Source organism: Vipera ursinii (assembly GCF_947247035.1).
Source record: "Vipera ursinii genome assembly, chromosome: 4".
NCBI classification, from domain to species: Eukaryota; Metazoa; Chordata; class Lepidosauria; order Squamata; family Viperidae; genus Vipera; species Vipera ursinii.
This window is the reverse complement of record NC_139514.1, coordinates 72,388,310-72,415,193: the sequence shown is the minus strand read 5'-3', so window position 1 is coordinate 72,415,193 and position 26,884 is coordinate 72,388,310. Positions and strand designations below refer to the sequence as shown.

General features: G+C 46.2%; 1 protein-coding gene across 5 annotated transcripts in view; it reads left to right on the top strand.

The window, feature by feature from the left end:
• TBL1X (transducin beta like 1 X-linked) overlaps positions 1–26,884 on the top strand; it is a 298,248-nt gene that overhangs the window by 234,080 nt on the left and 37,284 nt on the right. For all 5 annotated transcript variants that reach the window (XM_083362701.1, XM_083362702.1, XM_083362699.1 and 2 more), the window contains 3 exons: positions 17,620–17,887; positions 18,473–18,605; positions 18,852–18,993. In XM_083362701.1, the coding sequence (XP_083218827.1) occupies positions 17,677–17,887; positions 18,473–18,605; positions 18,852–18,993 (486 nt within the window). In that variant the 5' untranslated portion in view covers positions 17,620–17,676. The remainder of the gene's footprint in view (positions 1–17,619; positions 17,888–18,472; positions 18,606–18,851; positions 18,994–26,884) is intronic.

Genomic DNA, 26,884 nt, shown 5'->3' with positions numbered 1-26,884 from the left:
AGTGGTAGCCAGAGGCTCATTATTCAAGGAGCCCGTTCGGCTCACCCTAACTACGGATGCCAGTTTGTTTGGCTGGGGAACGCACCTAAGGTCACAGTTGGCTCAGATCCGGTGGTCCCGGTCAGACCTGAAGCACAACTTAAACTGGTTGGAGCTCAGAGCCATACATCTGGCCCTACACCACTTCCACAACAGGGTGGTGAGACAACATGTCCTGGTACTCACGGACAATGTGGCGGCGAAAGCCCATGTGAACCAGCAAGGGGTACCCATTCCAGGTCCCTTATGACCGAGGCCCAGTTGTTGGGATCCTGGGCAGACCAAACTCTTCTCCCTCAGGACTGAGCACATCTCAGGAGAAGCAGATGCAACAGGCAGATTTTCTGAGCAGGTTGACAGTGGATCACTCTTGAGTGGCGCCTGCATCCCGATCTCTTCGGGGAGATATCAGAGAGGTTTGGTCATCTGGTACTGGATTTGTTCGCTTCTCCAGCGAACTCCCAGCTTCCAAGGTTTTTCTCCTGGTTCCCCTCTCTAGGGGCAGAGAGAACAGATGCCCGCCGCAGTCCATGGCCTGGGGGCTTGCTATATGCATTCCCACCTCTCCCTCTGATCCCGGCGGTCATCCACAAGATACTGCAAGAACGAGCAGAGGTGATATTTGTTGCATCACACTGGCCAAGATGGCCATGGTTTGCCGACCTCGTGAGCTTTTTCATCTCTCCCCCATGGGGGATTCCTCCAGGTCGTATTACACTCAGCCAGGGAGCTCTGCAACATCCATAACCCCAGTGGCTCCAGTTAACCGCCTGGCACTTGAACGGCGGCTCCTGACAGGTGAGTCCTATTCGCCGGGCATAATTGCGATGATTCAGGCCTCCAGATGGCCTACAACAAACAGAATCTATGACTCCACTTGGAGAAGTTTCTGTCACTGGTGGGCAAAGAAACAGTTAGATCTCTCAGCTATTACCATTCTGAGGATTTTGGACTATTTATTGGAGGGGCTCAACAAGGGTTTGGCACCCAATACTATCTGCAAACAAGTGGCGGCTCTATCCACAGCACTTACATGTGGCAATTCAGAGCCATTGGCTCAACATCCTGTGGTACACTCATTTCTCAAGGGAGCAACCAACACCAAACCACCCGTGGTTCACCAGTATCTCTCTTGGGATTTGCCGCGGGTCTTGCAGGCCCTTACCTCACCTCCATTTGAACCCATCAGAACCTGTACACTGCGGTTCTTGACAATCAATGTAGCCTTCTTGATAGCCATCATGTCGGCTAGCAGCATTTCTGAACTGGCAACTCTATCAGAGAGGACTTACGCGTCTTTCATGATGACAGGATGGTCCTTCAATTGGATCACTCCTTATTCCAAAAGTCAATACCTTGTTTCACAGAATGCAGGAGGTAATTCTGCCAGATTTTTGTCCTCATCCTTTTCATGACTTGGAACATCAATGGTACACCCTGGACATCCACAGGGCCTTACGCCACTACTTTAAGCAGACAGCGTCCTTTCGCAATTCGGAAGCCCTCTTTGTTTCCTTTCAACCTTCTACTTTGGGGCAGAAGGTTTCTGCTTCCACTATAGGCAGGTGGATCAGGGCTTGTATTGCAGGGGCGTACCAATCACATTCACTGTCAGTTCCAAGTCATATCACTGCTCACTCCACTCGCAGCGCTGCAACTTCCATGGCGTGGGCAATACAGGTGTCCATTAGGGATATTTGTAGGGCGGCAACATGGTCTTCGCCTTTCCCCTTCATGAGGCATTATAAACTGGATAGGTTTGCATCCGCAGATGCCTCATTCGGTCGGAGAGTGCTACAAGAAGTAGTGCCACAGGGTGGGACACAGGCCCAGATTGATTCCCTCCCATAAGGATAGGGCGGCTTTGGTATGTCCTATTCGTGGATTCTCCATCTATCATGCTGGAGAAGGGGCGTTGTCTTACCTGAACGCCTTTTCTCAGCATGATGATGGAGAATCCACACCCACCCCTTAGTGTCCGTCAGGTCCTGTGTCTGGGGTATGGGAGCCAACACGTTGGACTGTCATCAATAGCTTTGCCTTCATCGTGACTGGGAGGTATCCTGGCCCAGGAGAGGCATGGCAAATTTGACAGACTTAGTCTAATTGGGCAGGAAGACAGAGTTAACCCATTCGTGGATTCTCCATCATCATGCTGAGAAAAGGCGTTCAGGTAAGACAACACCCCTTCTCATTGCATTTTTTTCTCCCTGACCTTTAAACCATTTTTTAAATCACAAGGGTTGTATCACGGAAAAAGCTGAATGAAATACAACTGGCTCATGGCTGAATGGAATACAATTGCCTCCTTGGACTTACCATCTTATCGCTCGTCAATAACAACCCCACAAAACCCCCAATAAATCCCAGTGGTGGGATTTATTTCATAGAACCAGTACCTAATTTATTTTGAGTTTGGAGAACTGGCCCAGAAATGGTCAGACTAACATTCAGTCACGTGCCTCCAATCCCTTCCTTCCTTGCTGCAATCTGGCTTTGCAGCAAGCAAGGTGGTTGGATGCATGTGAATGCACGCTAGTCTGGCATCTCAAAAAACCTGGGTTTTTTTCCTGCTGACAAGTGAAAATACTCCACCTTACCTGAGACTGTTTTTTTTTCTCCACTCGATGTTCACTGCCAGACTGTTTTATTTGGTGAAGCAGAATGGGAAGGATCCACATTCTGCAGCAAGTAAACTTTAAAGAGAGTTTTAAAAGTATGGCAGAGAAAATAATCCACCTTACGTGGGATCAGGGGTTTTTTCTCTGCTTCCCTCTCACACCTCAGTACTACCACAGCCGCCAGCCACTCACACAGTTCGATTAGGCCCACCGCCCAGAGCTGCACGCCCGCCCAGCATGAAGGAGGTGAAGCGGTCAGCTAGGAAGCCCCACTTAGAGGTGGTAGAGCATGCCCAGGGCCAGCAGACAAAAGGCCACCCCGAGCGGGGAAAGCCGGATCCCCATCAGCGTCATGGCCACCCAGGCCCAGCAGAGATGGAGGGAGACACAAGCCTAGCTGGGACTGGAGGGCCATGGCGCCGATGGAGATCCGGCTTTTCCCGCTTGGGGTGGCCTTTGGCTTGCTGGGCGTGGGCGTGCTCTACCACCTCTAATCGAGCTTGCTAGCCAGCTGTTTCACCTCCTTTGTGCTGGGCGGGCCAGGTGCTCCAGGCAGTGGTGGTAGCCTAATGGACTTTCACAAGCTGCTGGCACTGGTGGCCCGAGGCGGGGCTAAGGGGAACAGGCTCCATGTGCAGGCCAAGGGCAAGATCTGCGAGGGTGCCAAGGAGATGACCAGCAGCAACCTGCTCTCCAACCACAAGCAAAAACACATGGGACGGAGTAGGTGCATCCGGCAGTCTGTATCATGTGCTTCCCCCCCCTTACTCTGCCTGCTGCTGGAGGGCTGGCCCAGTATTGGCAGTGGGCTGCAGAGCCCCGGAGTGCACCGGTCGAGGGGCGGGCAGGCTGTGGCTACTGACGGACACTGTTGGCCCCCATGCGCTCGCTGTGTGCGGGGGCCGATAATGTCAGGCAACGGCTGCCCCAGCCCCTGCCTCGCCTTGCAGCAATGGCACCCCTGCCCTGCCCCCTGCCTTGCCTCACCTTTCAGGATGAGCCTCCTGCCCATCATCCCACCTTCCAGAGACCCCCTGGATCTCCCCCAACCCTGTCCGGTCCCCACAGGTGTCCCTCCCCATAAGCAACATCAAGGTGGCCACGTCCACCCCGGCCATGCCCACCCAGTGTGCCATGACTATCGCAGCCATGCCCATCCAGTGGCCATGCCCATCCAGTCTGCCACGCCCACTGTAGCTGCGCCTGAGTGGGCCACGCCCACCCAGCAATACATAAGTGGGTTTTGGGTTGCAGTTTGGGCACTCAGTCTCTAAAAGTTTCAACATCATTGCACTAGACCAAATCAGCTAAAATTAAAATATACAAGGTATGGATTTCATTCATCCCCCAAGTAGACTAAAATATGAACAGGGCTCAAAAGTACTACAGGTTTATACACAAGAATCTAATCTGCTATTTATTGTTCAAAGCTTTTTTTGTGCCAGATAAGAATCAATGAACTTCGCGACTTCCGGTGGCGGCGCGGCGCCGGAGACAGCCTTTTCGGGCTGCCCGCGGCTCAGCTGTGTAATTTTCACCCGAAACAGCGCCGATCAGCTGTTCGGGTGAATTTGAAGCCCCCTCCTCAGGAGAAGAGGAGGGGGTGAGGCCCCAGGTAGGGGTCGAGTTCTCCGGGGCCGCCTGAGCTTAAAGCTTGGGCGGCTGAAGGATCGAACTCCCCCGTAGCCTGGGTCGCTCCCAGCTGGTCAGCGTCTCTGCTCCGGATTTCTTGGAGCAGAGCCAGGCGTTTGCGACCACCCCTGCCTGAAGGAAAGACTATGGAATAAAAGGAGCAGGCAGAGCGGTACAAGAGGAAAAGGTGAAGAGGATTATTATATTTTACTCTCTAGCTTAATGGACTTTTTAAACTTAAAGTGAAAGTGCGTCACAAGTGAAAGTAAAAGATGGCGGCTAAACCTCCTTCAAAAACTCTTCGGAGTGCTGGAACTTCTCCGGTGCAACAGACATCGTTGCAAGCCTTGCTTCCTCCTGCTGCATTGACATCGAAGGATTTACAAGATGCCCTTGAAAAGCATGCCCAGGTAATTTTAGTAACATTGACTGATAAACTGGCAAAAATGGAGGAGAGAATAGAAGAGAGGATGGAAGAGAAATTTAGTGCGATGAGGGTAGACATTTTGTCTACAGTGGAAAGTGTGGCTGAATGTGTACAAGGTTTGGAAGAAAAAGTGGAAGATTTGACTCAAAAAAATGCTGTACTAGAAGTTAAGGTATTGGAGAATGAAGACAAAGCGGACAGAGAGTTAAGCCTTGTCCAGTTTCACCAGATGCAGTATGCTATCAGAATTAGGGGCTTAAAAGAAAATATTAAAGAAGATTTAAAGCAGCTGATTTCTGAAGCCCTGGAAGCAGTATTGGGTCAGCCAGCATCTGAAATAAAGGGATGTATGGACAAAGTTTTTTGTGTAAATTCATGGATTGCCAGACAAAAGAAGCTACCTAGAGATGTGGTGGTTTATTTTACAAAGAGAGAAATTAGAGATGAAGTTATTCAAGCTGCCTATGATACTAAAGTAGTGGTTGCTGACCAAGAAGTTTTGGTTTTAAAGGAAATTCCTCCAAAGATTTTAAGGAGAAGAAAGGACTTTGCATTTCTGGTGCAGGAACTTAAACAACGTGACATAAGATTCAGATGGGAGATTCCAGTTGGGCTGGTGGTAATGCATGAAGGTAAAAGATACCGTCTGGTTACTGTGGCACAGGCGCGTGAATTCTACAATAATGTTTTAAAAGCAACCCCACTATCACTTCTGGAAGCAGCAAAGGGATCTGGAGAAGGAAAACCTCAAGAGGCTGAAGATGGACAGACAGAGGAGAATGGTGCAGGAGGGGATCAAACTATAACTTCGTTGGCTGATGCTGGAGAGCAGAGGGTGACGCGTGCTGCTTTAAAAAGAGCAAAACAAATAAAAGAACAAGACCAGCAGAAGTTTTTGGAATTTTCAAAGCGCACTTACAGCGAGGCAGTGGGAGGAGCGCGGCCTAAAGGAGGCAGGGCCATTGATGAGGTGCTCCAAAAGCTTCGGGGCGATAAGAATGGCGACTAAATTTTTGACTTGGAATATTAATGGATTAAATTCGCCTCAGAAGAGAAAGAAAGTTTTTTTATATTTAAAACAATTTAAGACTGATGTTATATGCTTGCAAGAAACGCATATTAGGGCTATGGACCAAAAGTTTTTACTGAACTCAAGACTGGGTACGCAATTTGTTGCCTCTGCAATGAATAAGAAAAATGGAGTGGTTGTTTATATTAAAAGTGCCATAACAGCGGACTTAATTGAAGCAGATAAGCATGGAAGATACGTAATGATAGACTTGTTGCTAGAAGGCAAAAAAACGCTTTTAGTTGGACTGTATGCTCCTAATCAACAACAACAACAGGCTGACTTTTTTAGCTTACTTCACACAACGCTTACTCAGTTGGATTACAAATCGTTTATTTTTATGGGGGATTGGAATGGCGTATTGGACGTACAGATGGATAAGGCTGGTTTTTTTAAGCGTATTCCGTGTCATGCCAGACTGCCTAAGTCTTTTTTTGAAATGAAGGATGATTTGGAATTGCGAGATATTTGGCGTGACACACACCCGCATGAAAAGGATTATACCTTTTTTTCTGATAGACATCAATCTTTTTCTAGGATTGACTTTATTTTGCTGACTAATGATTTTTTTTCTAGGATTAAGAAGGTAAAGATTTGTGCAAGAGCTATTTCTGACCATAGCCCAGTATGGTTGAGATTAATAAGGATAACAGAGATAGGCGCTCGTGGCGCGTAAATGAGAATTTGTTTAGAAATCAGGAAAATGTGGAAGAGTGTAAACAGCGAATGAAGGATTTTTTTTGAAATTAATATGAATAAGGATACTTCTATGGATATGGTCTGGGATGCTAGCAAGGCCTATATGAAGGGAGTGTTGATATATATGAATAACAAATATAGACGTACTTTGGAAGCTAGAAGGAAAGAATTGGAGAATGAAATTAAGGAAAAAGAGAATGCTTTGATTTTGAATCCATTGGATGTGAAGACTAAGGAGGCTATTAAGCTATTAAGAGGACAATTTGATAAATTAATGGCTGATCAAGTGGCAACCAATTTGAGGTTTGCCAGGCATAATACTTTTTGCAATGCTAATAAGCCAGGTAGATGGCTAGCTTATAGACTAAGGAAAAAGCAGAGGGCTTCTAACATAGACAAAATTGAACACAAGGGAAAAATGGTGTTTCAACAGGATTTTATTAAGGAAGCCTTTGTGGATTTTTATTCTAAATTATATGCTAAGGAGAAGATTAATGAAAAAGACATTGATGAATATTTGGAGAATGCTAGCATCCCGGTGCTTACACAAGTACAAAAAGAGGAGATTAATCAACTGATTACAGAAGAAGAAATACTTACAGTAATTAAGGAATTGAAGGTAGACAAAGCGCCAGGTACAGATGGTTTGACGGCGGCCTACTACAAAAATGTACAATTAGAGATGGTTAAACCGTTAAAGGAACTGTTCCAGACAATCCAGCGAGGGGGAAAGGTGCCTCCATCTTGGAGAACTGCCTTTATCTCTTTGATTCCGAAGGAAGACCAAGATGCTACTCAAGTAAAAAACTATAGACCGATATCACTATTAAATACAGACTATAAGATATTTGCTAAGGTGTTGGCTAATAGATTGATGAGGGTTCTGCAACGGGTGATTCATGGGGATCAAACTGGGTTTATTAGTGGTAGGCAAATGAAAAATAACATGAGGCATATAGTAGATGTGTTGGAATTTTTGGAAAGGAACAACCAGATCCCTGCGGCGCTAATTTTTTTAGACACTGAAAAAGCTTTTGATCAATTGAATTGGCAATTTTTGATGAAAGTTTTAGACAAAATGAATTTTGGGGATAAATTTTTGCAACCAATCAGGGCATTATATCAAAAACAAACAGCCCGAATAATAGTTAACAATAGTTTGACAGAAGTATGTAATATTGAGAAGGGCACAAGGCAAGGGTGTCCGTTATCGCCCTTGTTATTTGTGTTAACGTTGGAGATATTATTGGTAAAAATACGAAATTCGGAAAGAATTAAGGGTATACAGATCAGAGATCAGGATTATAGATTGAGAGCGTTCGCAGACGATCTGGTTGTTACAGTGACCCAGCCGGAGAGCTCTGTTGTGGACCTGATGGAGATAATAATGCAATATGGGAAGGTTTCTGGATTTAAAGTTAATGTACAGAAAACTAAAATTTTGGCTAAAAACATGACAGCATCGCAAAAGGCCCTTTTAGAAGGGTTAACTGGATTTGAGATTGTCAAAAGGGTTAAATATTTGGGGGTGTTTTTGTCGCCCTCTAATACAAAATTATATAAAAATAACTATGAAAAATTATGGGGAAAAATCCAAAAAGAAATGGAGAGTTGGGAAAAACTGCAATTGTCTTTGTTGGGGCGAATTGCAGCAGTAAAAATGAATATCCTGCCTAAATTTTTATTTTTATTTCAAATGATACCGGTTCTTAAGAAAGATTCTAATTTGGAGGAATGGCAGAGAGGTATCAACAAATTTGTTTGGGCAGGGAAAAGGCCACGTGTTAAACTTAAGATTATGCAGGATACTTGTGAAAGAGGTGGTCTTAAAATGCCTAATCTTAAATTATATTATGAAGCTGCTGCGTTAGCAGGTATAAGTGATTGGATTAATTTGACACAAGAGAGATTATTAAATCTTGAGGGCCACGACTTGCTGTTTGGCTGGCATGCATATTTGTTGTATGATAAGAAGGTAGATAATGTGTTTAGAGTGCATATTTTAAGACAGGCATTGCTGAGAGTTTGGAAGAAGTACAGACATAAGTTAGATTGTAAGATACCATTGTGGGCAATTCCAAAACACGCAATAGAAAATATACATGCTGGTTTCAAACATGATGTGACTACGTACAAGGAGATCCTAAGCTTGGAAAGAAATGATTGGTGTTTGAAGCCATATAGTCTCTTGCGAGACGAGAAGATTGTTCAAAATTGGTTTCAATATACTCAGCTACGGGCCAGGTGGAAAGAAGATCAGAAAAATGGTTTTACAATGACTGATGAAAATCTGATAAAGCAAATTAGAAATCAGGGACCAGCACATATTAAACGGATATATCTTGCGTTGATAGAGATTGATTCAGAAACAGAACTCGTTAAGGATTGTATGATAAAATGGGCCCAAAACATCCAGGAAGTTATCACAATGGACACGTGGGAAAAGATTTGGGTGAGGAACGTAAAATTTACACAAGCTCAAAACTTAAGAGAGAACTTTTATAAAATGTTTTATAGATGGCATTTAGATCCTAAAAAGCTTGCAAGTATGTATCCGAACTATCAGCCAAAATGCTGGAGATGTGGTGATGAAGATGCAACATATTTTCATGTATGGTGGACTTGTAAAAAGATCAAGGTTTTTTGGATAAAAATTTGGTGGAATATGCAAAAGATTTTTAAGCAAAGGATAAAGTTTTGTCCGCAACTCTTCTTGTTGGGAATAATCACGGATGCTACGGTTGTGGACACTAAGTTGATGTTAAATTTAATTACGGCAGCAAGACTTTTGATAGGTCAGTATTGGAAGAAAGAGGAACTGCCGACCATAGAAGAGTGGACTTTAAAGGTCTCCGACCTGGCAGAGATGGCGAAGATTTCGGCTTATTTGAAAGATCACTCGCAAGAACGTTATATTATGGAATGGAGAAAATGGATTGAGTTTATCCAGAACAAGTATAGGGTTAAGAAGTTTCATGTAGCATTTGAATAAGTCTTCTTTCTTTTTTTCTTTTTCTATTTTAGTTTCTCTCTATATATTTAATATTACTAAGGTTTGTCCTATCCTATATAAGCTAGAGAGTGAGGGATTTTAGAGTTTATGGTTGTTAGTATATGGTTGTTTATGATTGTTTTTTTATATATACCTTGTATTTAGCTCTGGGAAGTCGGGGGGGGGAGGGGGGAGGGGGGAGAAGGGAGGGGGAGGGGGGACTGTTAAAGATAAACTGTATGTTAAAACTTTTCAATAAAAAAAAAGAATCAATGAACTTCAAGGCATATTCGGAGGGGGGGTGTAGGAACAACAGGCTAGCACCGTTTCGCGGTGTGGAGCCTTTCCCCCCCCAGAGAAGTAGAAGCGGCAGCGGCAGCGGCCGGGCGGCCTGTAGCCTGCCGCCGATCAGCTGGTGCTCTGGATCAGCTGTCGGGCTCTGTGCTGGCTAGAACTGATTGCTCGCTCTCCCTTCCTCGGGCGCTGGGGAAGCTTTCTCAGACTGAGATGACTTCGGCAGCCTAGGATCCTGCTGCGGACCCCTGGATGGATCATCAGGCGCCTGAACTCGGTTGGAGGGCGCCGTTTGCAGCCGCGTGGATCTCTCTGCTCCTGACTGTTGCTCCTGGCATTTCCGCTTATAAAATGGCTGCGGATTCCCGTTTCGGTGTGGAGGCTATGGGGGAGACTTTTCTGTCTCCTTTTTCTCAGAGGACGATGGAAATTTGGCTGCTTGAATCTGAGCACTTGACATTTATAACTGAGCTCCCTGCTGCCCTAGAAATGGATTTAGCGTGTTTGGATGGTCTTCGCTTGCTACTTTCTAAGATGGATTGGAGGCTGGAACAGGATTTGGGACATTTTTTCTCCTGTTCCCGTGACCTCCCTATGATGTTCCGGAAGGAGTCTAGGACAGGCCGTGGTGAGAGGGCAGCCCTGGACTGGCTATCAATCCCCTGCTGGTGTGAGAGACTAGCAGGGGAGACTTCTGCTCCCCCAGCAATGCTGGCCTTATCCATCCCAGGCTGGATTTCATGGCTAGGTGAGAGGACAGTCATGGGCTCTTGTCTGGACCGGCTCAGATGAGAGCAGAGCCGGACTGGCAGACTGCTGGATGAAGACACGTTCCGGACTTAATGTTTTTTACATCTGAACTAACATCATCTTAATAACATCTGACCCCATTTGTGAACAATGGCTCATATGGACAGTTCCATCTCATGGCTCGAGTACAATACTCTGGATCGGACTTGTACGCCCTCAGAGGGGTTTCTCCCTCCTGGATATGACCAGCCTTCCTTTCTAACATTCCCCTTGATGACGGGCCCAATTGCTGGGACCCCGAGAGGTGGCTGGGCTTAATTAGGGGCCTCGAGTTGAGACATGCTAAGAGGCCCCTGATAAAATTTTTAGCTGGTTATTTTAAAAGGTTAGTGAGGGGAGGGGTAGGAGGGTGGGGAGGGAATCTTTAACTGGCACTCAGTCTGGGCCTGTTAGGGGTCCAGACGGGATGGGGTTGGGGGAGGTGGCTGCTGGTTCTGGGAATGTTGGGATGGGGCTTCAAATCCCCACGACAATAGGGAATGGCAGCAGGTGCTTGCACGGAGGGCCATATCAACACCCGGGATCGCGCCCCCGCTATCTCCGAGCGGTGGTGCACTCCGACCCTCCGGTTAGCACCCTCTTACCCGGGGATGAGGGTGATCAGGTCCCTGAGCTCAGGCTGGTCTATTTTAACGCTAGATCCGTCGTTAACAAAGCTCCCCTCATTCATGATCTGATCGAGGAGGAATGTGCGGATCTAGTGTGCATTACGGAAACTTGGTTGGGTTCGGAGGGAGGGGTGCCTCTGACCGAGTTATGCCCTCCAGGTTTCCGGGTGCTACACCAGCCACGGGCTCAGGGCAGGGGAGGTGGGGTGGCAGTGGTTATTCGGGAGACTCTGTGTCCGCGGGAGGCCACCATTGTCCAGATGGCCGGGAGTGAATCCCTCCTCTTGAGATGTGGTCCTCGAGCTCAGTTGGGCTTGTTGCTCACATACCTGGTGCCCGGCTATGTGGCAACAGCCCTGCCCAAGCTGCTCGACACTCTCTCAGGGCTGGCGGTGGAGTTCCCCAGGCTTATAGTCCTGGGTGACTTCAACCTGCCGTCACTGGGAGGGTCGTCTGAGTTAGCTCGGGAGTTCATGGCCTCCATGACGGCCATGGGCCTGACCCAAGTTATTGAGGGCCCGACTCATGTGGGGGATCATACTCTCGACCTGGTGTTCCTATCTGGACAATGGTTGGATGATCTGGGTGGGGGTTCACCGACCATCACCCCCCTGTCATGGTCAGATCATTACCTCCTGCGGCTGGTTTTCCGTTATGCCACCCCCCGCCTCTGGGCGGCGGAACCGACCAGGTGGTTCCGCCCCAGGCGCCTAATGGACCCGGAACAGTTCCAGAGGGCGCTTGGGCCTATACCCATCACCCTTACCCACAGCCCAGTCGATGCTCTGGTGGATGCCTGGGAAACGGCGGCCGCCGGGGCACTTGACTGCGTTGTACCCTTGCGACCTCTGACCAGCGCAGATCCCGTTGGGCCCCATGGTTCTCTGTGGAGCTCCGGGAGATGAAGCATCGGAGACGAGGTCTAGAGAGCGGTTGGAGGTCAAGCCGATCCAAATCTGACCGATTGCAGTTAAGAACCTTTATAAGGTCTTATCTTGCGGCGATAAGGATGGCGAAGTCTAACTACTTTGCTGCCCTTATCGCGTCCGAAGATAATCGCCCGGCCGCCCTGTTTAGGGTAACTCGCTCCCTCCTTAACCAGGAGGTGAGAGAGGATTCCTTGCGGGGACGAGCCAAGTCATCATCTGGCGGACAAAATCGCTCAGATCCGGACCGGTCTGGACTCTGACTGGGCAGAGTCTGATGTGGAGGAATCGGACGGTCTTGAGCATGTTATCTGGACTGAGTTCGACCCTGTTTCCCCTGATGATGTGGACAGGATCATGGGGAGACTGAGCACCACCACCTGTTTGTTGGATCCGTGCCCCTCCTGGCTAGCTTATGCGGCCCGGGAGGGGACACGAGGCTGGTTCCATGTAGTAATAACTGCTTCTTTGAAGATGGGTGTCTTCCCTGCCGCCTTGAAGGAGGCGGTGGTGAGACCCCTCCTCAAGAAGCCTGCTTTGGACCCAGCTGTTTTAAATAACTATCGTCCAGTCTCCAACCTTCGCTTTTTGGCGAAGGTTGTTGTTCTGAACCAGCCCTCTTCTCGCACCCCTAATCAAAAGAAGAGTCTGGAAAGCGTCCAAGACCAAAAGGCTTCTGCCAAGTTTTAATTACACTGTTACAAGAATACAAGAGCTTGACTTCTCAAACGGAAAAGTTGCTTTCAGCAACCAGCCCCTCCCCAAACACTTCTTTTATAGAGAGCTCAGGGCGTGGTCTCCCTGTGCCTCCTCCCGAGGAGTCCCATAGCCTTTCTTTGTTTGTCCCTGCTCGTCTGCCTCCTGCGTCGGGCGTCCTTGAACAGGGCCAGCTGTGGGTCATCATCCTCCGCACTCTCGGGCTCACACAGCTGAGAAGAGGTTCCCGGCTGAGGACTCTGCAAAGTCTCCAAATCATCATCAGCCGGTTCGTTTCCCTCCTCCCCCACATCTGAGTCCTCCGATACATCGGACCCGGCTGTCGGACCCACAGGCTGGCCCTGAGTCACAACAGTTGTTGAGAGCGTGGTGGCGCATCAGCTTCCTCTGTTCCTGGAGGAAACTGATTATCTGGACCCGTACCAATCGGGTTTCAGACCCGGACACAGCACAGAGACGGCATTGGTCGCGCTGGTGAATGATCTCTGGAGGGCTAGGGACAGGGGTTGCTCCTCTGTCCTGGTCCTATTAAATCTCTCAGCGGCTTTCGATACCATCGACCATGGTATCCTGCTGCGGCGTCTCAGGGAGTTGGGAGTGGGAGGCACCGTTTTACGGTGGTTCTCCTATCTCCTGGGCCGCTCGCAGTCGGTGTTGGCGGGAGGGCAGAGATCCGCCCCGAGGCCTCTCGTTTGTGGAGTTCCTCAGGGGTCGGTTCTCTCGCCCCTCCTGTTCAACATCTATATGAAGCCGCTGGGCGAGATCATTTGTGGTTTCGGGGTGGGGTATCATCAGTACGCTGATAATAACCAACTTTTTCTTTCCACCCCGAACCAACCCAGTGATGCCCTCGCCGTGATGTCCCGGTGCCTGGAGGCGGTCCAGGTCTGGATGGGGAGAAACAGGCTTCGTCTCAATCCCGCCAAGACTGAGTGGCTGTGCATATCGGCATCTCGGGTCAACCAGACTATTCCATCTCTAACGATGGGGGGTGAGGTGTTACCCCCCGTTGATAGGGCTCGCAACTTGGGCGTCCTCCTGGATTCACGACTCAATTTTGAAGACCACATAGGAGCCGTGACCAGGGGGGCTTTTGCCCAGGTTCGCCTGGTGTGCCAGTTGCGTCCCTATCTGGACCGAGATGCCCTACGCACAGTTACTCATGCGCTCGTGACCTCCCGTTTGGACTACTGCAACGCTCTCTACATGGGGCTGCCCTTGAGGACCACTCGGAGGCTTCAACTGGTGCAGAATGCGGCCGCGCGAGTTGTAATGGGGGTCTCCCGATACTCCCATGTAACACCTCTACTCCGCGAGCTGCATTGGCTTCCGGTTGCCCTCCGGGTGAAATTCAAGGTGCTGGTCATTACCTATAAAGCCCTACATGGCTTGGGTCCGGGGTATTTGAGGGAACACCTGCTGCCAGCATCAAGTGCCCTTCGTCCAGTGCGCTCTCACAGGGAGGGTCTGCTCAGGGTCCCACCAGTAAGAGATTGCCGGCGGGTAACGCCCAGTGATAGGGCCTTCTCAGTGGGGGCGCCTGCCCTCTGGAACCAGCTGCCAGTGGAGCTGAGGACTGCCCCCGACCTCCGTTCATTCTGCCGGGGCCTGAAGACCTGGCTCTTTGAGCTCTCTGGCCCAGGCTGAGGATTAATTTATTTTAACTGGGGTTTTATTTGCACATGGTTAAGTTTAATCTTTTTTAAACTGGTTTTAACTTTTGTATTGTTGGTTTTTAATTCCCTGTAAACTGCCCTGAGTCCTCAGGGAAAGGGCGGTATATAAAAGTAATAAAATAAATAAAAATAAATAAATAAGGAGGGGCTACACTTAGATCTTTTATGGAGGTATAGAGACTCCAAACTGATGATGCATTTGACCCCACCCTTGGGCTTATCCTGGTCATCTTCTACATATGATTTTTAATTCTAAATTGCTCTTAAAAAGTAGAAGAGAGGTACATTGTGCTATTATAGACCAGGGCTTTACAACCAGTGGTATGTGGGCACCTGGCAGGTGGTACATGACCCTGCCTAGCCTAGACAAGTGTAGCAGGGGGGAGGGAATGAGCTAAAGCAGCGCAGCACAGGACTTACCATGAGAGAGTCATCAGGAGCTGCTGGGGCGAGACAAAGGCCCCAGGATCAGCACTTCCAATACACCCGGAAGAGAAAGGAGGAGAAGAGCAGAGACAGGAGAGGATATAAAAGGAGTCAATTTTGGTGAGAGAGGGAGAGAAGAAGATGCAGCCCTGAGACTAGTAGTCAGCTGGACCTGCACCAAAAAGGAGCAGGTGGGGGGAGAGAAGAAAGGAGATAAAACAAGGTGGCTGGGAGCTGATCTACAACTTCATGACAGCCATCCATGCTGGGCGCACACACAGTTGGCAGCAAAAAACAGGCAAGAAACACAGCTGGGGAAGTGTTGCCCTCCATGAAGAATGAAGAAAGGCACCATTGGCTGGAGGTAGCAACCAATTGGCCTTTGCCCACTTTACACTTCTGGCTCTGTGGGCTCTGGAGGAGGGGGTACTGTAAGCGGGGTGAGAGTCCACATTACCTGTGTGATGCTGCCCAGTCCACTCAGTTTCCGCAGACAGCAGCATGCTCTCCTCACAACGCAGAGAGGCTGTGCCAGGCAAGGTGAAACTGTCAACAAGCCAAATCTGCCTGGGCACATGCACAAGAGGCAGTAAGCACACATCCCAGGTGATCGTTCTGCCCCGCAGACTGACTGCATTCTGAGTGCTTCCCTTTTACCCGGGACACCAGGCCCTTTGCACTCGTCGCCTCCTATGTGCACACCTAGGCAGGTTTGGCTTCTGGCCAGCTTTGCCTTGCCCAGCCCCAAGGGATGGTGCCTTTCCTCATTCCTTGTGAGGGTAACACCTCCCCAGCTGTGTTTCTTGTCTTTCTCCCTCCCTCATCGCAAATATCTTCCCACCACAAGGCTGTGCGACTCTTGTCCAGGAGTGACCATTCAAGCCATGGCCACTGGCAGCACGACCACCGGCCGGGCTGGCAACGTCTCCCCCTCCCCTTGTCCCTTCCTGGGCACGGAGGGAGGAAGTAAGGAGATGGAAATGAGGAGGGAGGGAAGGAGGGATGGAAACAGGAAGAAATGAGATGAGAATGAGAAAGAGGGAGGCAGGGAAGGAGGGAAACAGGAAGGAAGGAAGGAGATGGGAATGAGAAAGGAGGGAGGGATACAGGAAGAAAGGAGATGGGAATGAGAAAGAGGCAGGAAAGGAGGGTAACAGGAAGGAAGGAAGGAGACAGGAATGAGAAAGGGAGGCAGGGAGGGAAACAGGAAGGAAGGGAAGGAAGGAGATGGGAATTAGAAGCAGAGAGGGGGGAAGGAGGGAGGTGGAAACGAAGGAAGGGAAGGAGGTGGGAATGAGAAACAAGGGAGGGAAAGAGGAAGCAAGGAGGAAGCATGGAAGGAAGGAGGAAGATTGGAATGAGAGGGAGGGAGGGTCTGAAGGAAGTCCTCCCTTAGCACTTGGCCATAAGCAGCCCTGCTTCTCTTTTGCCATCCCTTTGCCCCCTCCTCCTGGCCTATCCTGGTAGTCTCTCATCCTATCGCTAAGGATGCTTTGGTTACAAAGGTAGGTCTCCTTGCATGCAGAGGAAGTGGGCCTCCCTCTGACTCACACACTTTGCCCTCCTGCACCCACCATGAGCAACCTGGCCAAGGAGAGTGAGCACAGTAGCAGCAGCCTTGAGATAAGTGCAGCTGGATGCTCCCCTTGGGGAAGTGGGACTAGACTCCATTGGGCTGTGGGGTCCTGGTGCCCCGGGAGCTTGAGGGTCAGGCTGGGCACTTGTTCTCCACTGCCCAGGCCTCTGGGCAGCCCGCACCACCGTCCTGGAGTCCCCCACACAGCCCAAGAGGGATGGCGGGGCTCCTCCAGTGGACCATTGGCTTTGTCAAAAGGCTTTAAAGATCACAAGACCCTGGGACACTGTGACCATCATAAATATGAATCAGTTGCCAAGCATCTGAATATAAATCACATGACCCTGAGGATGCAGCAGCGGTCATAAGTGTGAAAAATGGACACCTCCTTCCTTCCCTTCCTTCCTGTTTTCCAGTGCCATTGTAACTTTGAATAGTCAGTAAGAGAACTGTTGTAAGTCAAGGACTATCTGTACTTTATCACTTTTTTCTGTTGTTTTTTTTTTTGGTCATCAAGTTTTTGACACCTTGCTAGGCGACTGGTGGTACTTAAATATTGCCATATCCTAAAAGTGGTACAATTGGTAAAAAGGTTGAAAAGCCGTTATAGACTATATAGCTATGTGATTCATCCAATGTTGGACTAGAAATACTTTTGCTGATCTAAAAAGGAATTTTGTTATGTTCTTATTTAATCTTCATGAGAAAAAAAGAAATAAAATGACTTTTCTGAATCTCCCCAAATCCAGCCTTTGTAAATCAAGATTCCAGATCAAAAGGTTTCAAATGAAACCTTACTTTTGTTAAGCATAATTTTATGTGATACTCTGAGCAATGTCTTCTGAGGATAAGTCAAAATATTTTTCTTGTTCTTAAGTATGTGACTCAATTTCATTGTCATTATGTGACTTCTATAATTTATTTTGTGATTAATCATTCACATTTTTTTCATGGTTGCATAGTAGTCTAGCAAGTTTGTAGTAAAAATTCTATAGATTCAATTGAGGACTAATTTCAGATTACATGGTAATTGCATTCTGCTTAACTAGTATTTCACCTTATTTTTCAGGAAAAACTTTAATTCCTTTTCTTTTCTTCTATTCCTAGGATGGTACAGTGTTTGATGGCAGACCTATAGAGTCATTATCTCTGATAGATGCAGTAATGCCTGATGTAGTGCAAACTCGGCAGCAGGCTTTCAGGGAGAAATTAGCACAGCAGCAAGCTAGTGCAACAACAGCTGTAGCTACAATAGCAACAGCAGCCACAACTACTACAACAGCCACAGCAACAACTACTGCTGTCCCACAGCAAAATACACCAAAGACTGGAGAAGCCACTGTGAATGGAGAGGAGAATGGGGCGCATGCAATAAGTAAGTTAAACTATGTTTTCTAATGAGTATGTTTACATCAAATGCAAATTTATGTGACAAAGCTAGAGATAGATAGATGATAGATAGATAGATAGATAGATAGATAGATAGATAGATAGATAGATAGATAGATAGATAGATAGATAGATAGATGATAGATAGATGGATAGATAGATAGATAGATAATCTTTGAACTCTAGACATTATAAGATTTTTATGCTGCAAGACCAAAAGCCACAGACACATTGCCCTCATTTTAGCCTTACATGTCAGTTGATGCCTTTTTACTATTGTCTTTTGTGTTCAGGTTATTACATGATTACCAAATAAGCATTCTGAAATTCTAAATTGTATTGACATGTTTAAGTATTATAAGTTTTCGTTGGTCGTCATATGCTGGGAATAGTAAGTGGGCTTAAACTGCCTTGATGTCAGTCAATAATGGGGAAAAGTTTAACATTTCCAATCAATATTTTATGATTAATCCAATTTTCCTATTAATTTTGTTACTGGTGTTTTACTTTCATTGTTCCTATTTTCACTGTACTTAGTATTAGTTTACATAGATTTATGCATGTTTTGCAGATAATCACTCAAAACCAATGGAAATCGATGGGGATGTTGAAATTTCTTCTAACAAAGCAACAGTTCTTCGGGGTCATGAATCAGAGGTGTTCATCTGTGCCTGGAATCCTGTTAGTGATCTACTAGCATCAGGGTAAATTAGCATTAAAACAAATGTGAACTTTTTGATACGTTTCATTCTTGCCCAGCAATATCAACTCTAGTAACAACAGTAAATAGAATTTGGCAGATAATCTTTGTTCTTGGAAGGAAGGCATGTGCGCATACAAAGAAATGGATTTCCTACTTATATATAATAATATTGTTTCAAAACAATATTTTGAGCCAACAGAGCCCCAAGCTTTTTTTTGTGAGTAATATGTGTATTCATTCTTTTTAGATCTGGTGATTCCACTGCCAGAATATGGAATCTTAATGAAAACAGCAATGGTAGTTCCACACAACTAGTTTTGAGGCACTGTATAAGAGAAGGAGGGCATGATGTTCCCAGCAATAAGGATGTAACATCGCTAGACTGGAATGTAAGTTAACAGATAAAACTCTTCTGTTATCTATAAAATACAGCTTGCGTATAAAATATAACATCCTTGTGTTTGTGTATATGTACATACATACATGTGTGTGTGTGTGTGTGTGTGTGTGTGTGTGTGTGTGTGTGTGTGTGTGTGAAGGGTCCAATAGATGAGACCAAACAAATCAGAACTCTGAGGCTAGAAACTTCCTCAAAGAACATGTTAATTGGTTACATAGTATTCGCATGGTCAGAAGTGAAACCAAGTCTGAAATTCCCTCCAAAGAGACACACTATTACAAAGTTAAACTTCTCACCCCCTCCCATCTTTGCTGCAACCTAGAATGAGCAAGATGGCTGCAGACAGGTTTGTTGTAGAGTTGATAGTCGGACGCCCTAAGAAGAGAGCAAATCCTGTAGAGGAAACAAAAATACAAGTTAGAAATCACCCCTGGGTTTCTGAGGATGTTTATCATAAAGTCTCTGTATTTATCTGCTTTCACATCTGTACATTTCACCCAGGTAGCTTCTGATAAGGGGTAACTCTTCCACTGAACTAAATATTGTAATTTACTCTTATACAATCTAGAATCCAAGATAACATTTTATCTCATAATAAATTTCTCCCTCTACTAAAATGGGACCAGGCACCATTTTAAGAATCGGCTGTAAGGACAATTCTGTGACTGGTTTTAACAGACTGCAATAGAAAATGGGGTGAACTTTCCCTAATAGCCATGGCAGTTTTAATTGAACTGTGACAGGATTTAAAATTCTGATTATGGGAAAAGGACCAAGAAACGTAGGTCCCATTTTTTTGCTAGGCAGTTTCAAACTTAGATATTTAGTGGAGAGGCAAACCTTCTCCCCCACATGGAATGCCCTCTAGGCTAAAGCTTTCTTTACGTTTCCCCAAACAGTTTGTAATGAGGTCACTCACTGATCTAGGGTCTGTGAAGGAGGAGGTTCTTGGGAATATTTGGGCATAGGGACAAATTCCCAATCAGTAGCTACTTTAAATGGAGTAAGTCCAGTGCTACTGTGTACAGTGTTGTTGTACGCTACTTTGGCGAAAGGCAGGAGGTCCACCCAGTTAGTCTGTTGGTAATTTACATAGCATCTGAGATATTGTTCCACCATTGCGTTCGTACATTCAGCCAATCCATTTGTACAGATAAAAGCCCCTGGATAGATCCAATCAATTTTACAAACTCCCTCCAAACGTTTGCGGTAAAATGAACCCTCCTATCTAATATAATCCTTTTTGTTGCTCCATGGAGTCAATAGATGTGTTTTAAAAATAACCTGGCTAGTTTTGGGGCAGATGGGAGTCCTGAAGAAGCAATTAAATGAGCTTGCTTTGAAAAAAGATCAATGACAGTCCAGATTACTGTGCTCCCCCTGCTTTTGGGTCATTCCACAGTAAAGTCCATGGCTATCTCCTCCCAGGACTGGGAAGGATTGGCCACCTGTTGCAATAGCCCAGGAGGTTTTCCAAGGTGCTTTTTCATAGCTGCGCAGGTAGCACAGCTTTGTAACTAACTTTCAATGTCTTTTTTCATGCTTGGCCACCAAAACTGCTGCCACACCAAATGCAAATTTTTAGAAAACCAAAATGATCAGCTTGTTTTGCATCATGATTACATTGAAGGGCTGGAACTCTGAGGGATACCGAAAGGTATAGTTTTGAACCCTTCCAGGCTAGTGCATCTTGATAGGTCAGTAGTGATCTATTGTCTTTGAACCAGGGGTCTGTTCTGAGTTCCTCTTTGAGTTTTTCTATTAGTGGACTATCAGGCTTGTCAGATTTCCTCTGCATTTGACCTTTCATGGTTACTTGAGAGGTTGACTATCATAGAGGAATGATGGAATTAATAACTTCCTCCCAATGGAGTTTATATTGGGGCATTCTAGACAGAGCATCTGCCAGGAAGTTTTTCCCCCCAGGGAGGTATCTGAGGGTGAAATACTGTGCCCACCTAACTTGCTTAGGGGACAACTTTTTAGGGCAGGGGTAGGCAACCTCAGGTCTTTTATGACTCATGGACTTCAACTCCCAGAATTCCTGAGTCAGCATAGCTCACTCAGGAATTCTGGGAGTTGAAGTCCATGAGTCATAAAAGACCTGAGGTTGCCTACCCCTGTTCTAGGGGTTTTTAGTGCCTCTAAGTTTTTATCATCAGTCCATACTTCAAAAAAGCATTTTGCTTCCTTCCAGGAAATGACGCCAAGCTAGCAAAGCCCATCCCACCGCAAAAGCCACCTTCTCCCAAACAGCCCATCATCTCTCTGTATCTGAAAGCTTTCTTGAGGTGTAGACGCAAGGTTGTAGATCTCCCGTATTATTTTTCTGTAGGAGAACAGCACCCACAGCAACATCACTTGCATCGGCCTGAATGATGGATGGTTCCTGTGGGTCAGGGTGTTTAAGAACTGGTTCTGCTGCAAACAGTCTAATTGCTGAAAAGCTACCTGGCGTTCCATAGTCCATTGCAAATGTTGACAAAGTCAGGGTTCCCCCCCTCCCGGTTTTTAACAGTCATTGGCATAGTGATTTTCGCAAAACGGGATGAACTGACAATAGAAATTAACGAACCATCAAAAAACTTTGAAGTTGCTTACACGTTCACGGAGGCTGCCATTCTAGCACTGCTTTGGCAGGGTCCCTCACTAGAGATTCGGTAACCTAGGTAGTCAAGGTGCGTCTAAGCTTGGCATAGAAGCTAGCCTTCAACAGCTTCTTAAGCACCTCCCAAACTAACTTGACGTGTTCCTCCATGTTCTCAGTGTAGATGAGGATATCGTCAAGGTAAACCAAAAACCCCTTTTATAGGTGATCATGTAACACCTGGTTTATCAGCAGCATAAACATGGCAGGGACTCCTTGGAGTCCAAAAGGCATTACTTTGAACTGAAAACTCTCCAGAGGACAATTGAAGGCTGTCTTCCATTCATCCCCCTCTCTAATTCACACCCAATAAGTCTAGCTTTGTGAAGAGTTTTCTTTTTGCCAGGTGGGCTAGCATGTCTTTCATCAAAGGGAGAGGGGTGCATGTTTTCTATGCTGACAGCTTTTAACCCTTTAAAATCCACATAGAGCCTCAAAGATCCATTTTTTTCTTTGAATAGCACTGGGGCAGCCATGTGTGATTTTGCGGGCTGGATAAAGCCTCTGGCCAGATTCTTGTCAATGTATTCTCTCAGTTTTTCCATCTCTCTAGGCATCATAGAATACATTTTTGGCTTTGGGAGTTTGGCATCTAGTAGAATTTCAACTGTGCAGTCGGTAGTTTGGTGAGGATGAAGTGTGGCACATTCCTTTTTGCTAAAAACCTCCACCAAATCATAATATTCACTGGGAACAAGTTGGATCCCTGGTATTCATTCTACGGCGGCCTTTAAAATCTCGAGTTTCCCCTGGCTTCCAACTGCTGCAGCCCCCTTTATTTCACTGAGGTCGGTGGGCGGGAGGGGTCCTGTTGCCGTTGTCAGAGTTGTCCCACCATTCTCCCACCAAATGTTTGGTTGCCACTTACCAAGCCATGCCAAGCCTAGAGTCACAGTCTCTTTCACCTTAGGGATCACCACAAAATGGATGATTTCCCAATGCTGTCCCATTTCCAAACACAATGGCTCGGTTAGGTTTCTTGCAGCGGAACCTCCAATAAGGGACCTATCCACCAGTTCAAACTTCATGGCTAGGGACAACAGTGTAAGTACTGTAGGGAGGTTGATTAGGTATCTGGTGCAACCTGAGTCTATTAGAACATCTAAATCTGTTTGGGCCCCCATCTTTGGCACTATAATTTTGGCAGGAATATTGAAAGCTGAGATGGGTCAACTTACCATCGGATCATCTTCACCATCCTCATCGCTATTGTAAGGTGCCGGTAGGGGCAGGTGCTCGGGTGGAGATCTTGCTTCTCCCTTGGAAGGAGAGGAGATCTAGACAGCTTGCTCCTGTTGAGCCCAATTAGACTTTTCTCATCTGGCTCATGGTGGTTTCCTCAACTTGGCAGTCGGGGTGGGTGCACTCTTGATTTGGGGGGCAGGAGCCAGGCACTCTGCGGCTCGGTGACCTTGCTGACCACATCTGAAGCACTTGATGGGAGTTCCAGCAGATGCTCTGAGAGCGCTAGCCACAGAGGCAGACTGAAGGCGTCGACCAAATAAGCATTTCTCCGGTCCCCATCTTGGTTTCAACTCCACAGTTGCTGGCTTCTTGGGCCATCCAGCTCAATGTCTAGGGTCAGCGCCAAACTATACCACTCTCAGAGTCAGTTTGGAATTCCCCCGTAGATACACACTTAGAGTAGGTCATAGTCCAGCTCTTGCTTGGAAGTAGTGGATCAACAATTGCTTTGGCCACTGTCCTAAGTGACCAGTGACTCTCCGGAATTCCCAGACATATTCTTTTGCTGAGTGACCATTATGTCTCAAACGGTGGATCCCTTTTTCTGCTTGCAGGGCTTGGGATTCATTCTCAAACCTTGCCCTCAATTGCTCCATAAATAGGTTTATGTCCAGAAGTTCTGGGACTTCCTTGTCATGCAAATTGGTCACCCACTAAGCTGCTTCCCCCTCCAAGATGGCTGTCACTGCATTCACCATTGTGGCATCGTCAGGGTAGGCATAAACATAGCGATTGAAGTGGGCCCACACTTGATTCAGGAAGAAAGGTAACTTCTCAGGGTCTCCATCAAATGTGGGCTTGATAGGGGTGGCTCGAGATGTTGCAGGGCCACATACACTGTGCTGGGCTCTCGGGCTCGCAGCTTGATGGTGCTGCATAGGGTTTGGTTGATATTGGGGCCTTGATATTGCTGCTGAATGGGGAGTGGGTAATGGAGCATGGACCCCAGCTATGGGACTGGGACTCCAGCGGGGAGTGGAAGAGGTGGATAGGTCTTTGTCTTAACCCCCCATTAAACACTCGCACTGGGCAGTAGGAACCACTTCTCTGACTTCCAGCTGGTCAAACGTCTCCTTCAGCTGTTTGACCGAGGGACTGTGGACTGCCATCTGGTTCTTCCACTCTGTGGAGTTGTCCCAACCAGTCGACCCCTTCCCCTTCTTCTATGCTGTAGATGAAGAACCATGGAGCAGAAATAACAAAACCTCCTCTTGAGCAGTCCTGGGGTGTTTCTGTGCTGAGGGGCAGTCTCTGCCTGGTAGAGGGTCGCCAGGATCATGATTCCCTCTTGGTTGCACCAACTTTCCAGGTTGGATTATCTGCTTCTTCATCATTAGGCCTTCTTCAATGACCGGAGCAGCCATTTGTGCTCTGCCAGTCAAATCCCCACTGCGACTAGCAGTGGATTCCTATCTCTTCTCAATACCAAAATCTTTGCTGTGTCTTCGCTGTCCTCCCAAAATGGTGGGTAGGCAACCGGGGCTCAGGCCCCCAGGAAAAATAACATTTTGAGTGAGACTTGGTTTAATGTCAAGGTTCCGCTAGACAAGACCAAACAAATCGGACCTCCAAGGCTAGACTTTCTCAAATAACATGTTTATTGGTTATAGTATATTGGCATAGTCAAAAATGAAACCAAGTCTGAAATTCCCTCCAAAGAATCACACTATCCTCCCATCTTTGTGTGTGGCAACCTAGAACAGCAAAGATTTTGGTATTGAGAAGAGATAGGAATGACTGAGCAAGATGACTGCCGCTATGTTTGTTGTAGAGTTGAATGTGTGTGTGTGTGTGTGTGTGTGTGTGTGTGTGTATACACACATACATACACATGCATACATACATATATACATACACGTGAGTCAATGAATAAATAAATAAATAAATAAATGAGAGCCAGCTTAGTGTAGTGATTAAGGCACCAGGCTACAAACCAGGAGACCATGAGGTCTAATATGAAAGCTGCAAAGTGACTTTGGGCCAGTCACTCTCAACCCACAACATCATATTCAGGTGACAAGCTGGTTGGTCAATTCATGTTGCTATCAAAGGATTAACACTCAGTTGATCGAAAAACAAAGTGGAACCTGTACTTAGAAAATTATAGATATAAATACTGTATTTCCTCCAATTTTTCCTTGCAGTTATAATAGTACTTTATATTAGCACAGATGTAAGCAATTCAATGCCTTCTAAAAGTTTTGGATAATGGTTCAGTAGTTTCCACTAGCATTATCCATTATTTTAAATGTGTGCTAATAGTCGTCTTATACCCAGAATCAATATTTTCTGCAGGAACAGTTTATTTTTTAGAAAATTGTAGTTAGGAACCATTTGTTAATATATTCAAACTAAAAATACATATATGATATTTAAATAAAATAATATATTTCTAAAGATCCAACGAGAATCTATCCTATATTTTTTATTTTTCAAAGTTACAAAGTTTGGAATTTGTAGTTTAGAAAATGATTCAGAAAATACATTAAAAAAGAGATAACAAATGGAGCTTCCGGTAGCGCTGCCGCGCTGAATGGCGACATTCTGAAGCCGCCCGATCCTGGGAAGCGTCAAAGCGCTCGGAGGCAGCGAAAATCAGCTGTCCCGCAGCGCTGGAGCTTCTCCCTCGGGAGAAGAGGGAGAGGCGAGCCTGCCTGGGTACAGGTAGAGCTCCCCTGCGATTCTCCCAAGTAGTTTGGGGGATAACAGGGTGAGCCCCCTCGGAGCCCAGGCTTTCTCCACTCTCAGGACGTTTTCGCTCCAAAAGGAGTGGAACCAGACGCAACATCTGCACCTGCTGCTTAGATGGGACTGTGAGTATTTTGTTTCTTTGAGAAGCAGGTAGAGCAAAGCAGGAAGATCTGAATTTTCAAGTTGGATTTTAACTTTAACTCAGCTTCATTATCTTCTTCAAGTTTCAAGTTTGAATGAAGTAAAAATGGCGCTGGAATGTTTCTTTCCTGTGTGAAGTGACTGCGTTGGAAAACTGTTATATTTTGCTACAAAGCAAGAGATACAATTTGCAACTGACTTTACCCAGTATCGGATTTTGTTTATTTGAAAGCCTGTTCCCTTTTTTCTTATTGAAGGTTAAGAACTTTGGGAGAATTTTTATTTTTTCTTTCCTTTTCCTTCTTTTTTTCTTCTGAACTTTGATTCTGCTGGGTGAAAGAGGAAATCGAAACCTAAGAGATGGCTGCAAGATGTGGGGGAGGGCATCCAATTTCTAAGAATGTTATTTCTTCACCTTTACCACAAGCTGTAGGGCAGACTTCGATTAAACCTACAGTACAACCACCCTCCCCCCACCTCCTGCATTTACATTGACAGACATTCAGCGAGTTGTGATGCAGTCAACGCAAGTCTTGCAGCAGGAAATAAAGGAAACAAGGGAAGAATTTGTTAACCAAAACAACCAGATGAGGGAAGATATAGTGCTTGCACTTCAGGGTCTGGCTGCACATATAGAACGCCTGGATGTTCGTGTGGACTCAGTTATGGAGTATGTGGAGAATTTGGAAAATAAAATTATTGATGCTGAACAGAAGATTGATAGAGCAGAGGCCAAGATTGACAGAACAGAGGACCAGGTTACTATATCAGAATATAAGAACATGGAGTTTGCTTTGCGTATCAGAGGCCTCTAAGAGAATCCTAAAGAAGATTTGGAATGGGAAATAGCACGAGCAGTGGCTCCTGTTTTGAAATGTGAACCTGAAGAACTACTTAAGGAAATGGATAAGACATTTAGGGTTAACTCCTGGATTGCTAGGCAAAAAATTTTGCCTAGAGATGTAGTGATTTATTTTTCCAGGAGATTAACCAGAAATTCTATTATCCAGGCTTTTTATTGTGAAAAATTTCAAATTGCAGGCCAAGACATTATGATGTTAAAGGAGATACCTCCAAAAATTCTTAGAAAAAGGAAAGATTTTGCCTTTCTGTCTGATGAGCTTAAGAAGCGACAAATCCAGTTCAGATGGGAAAT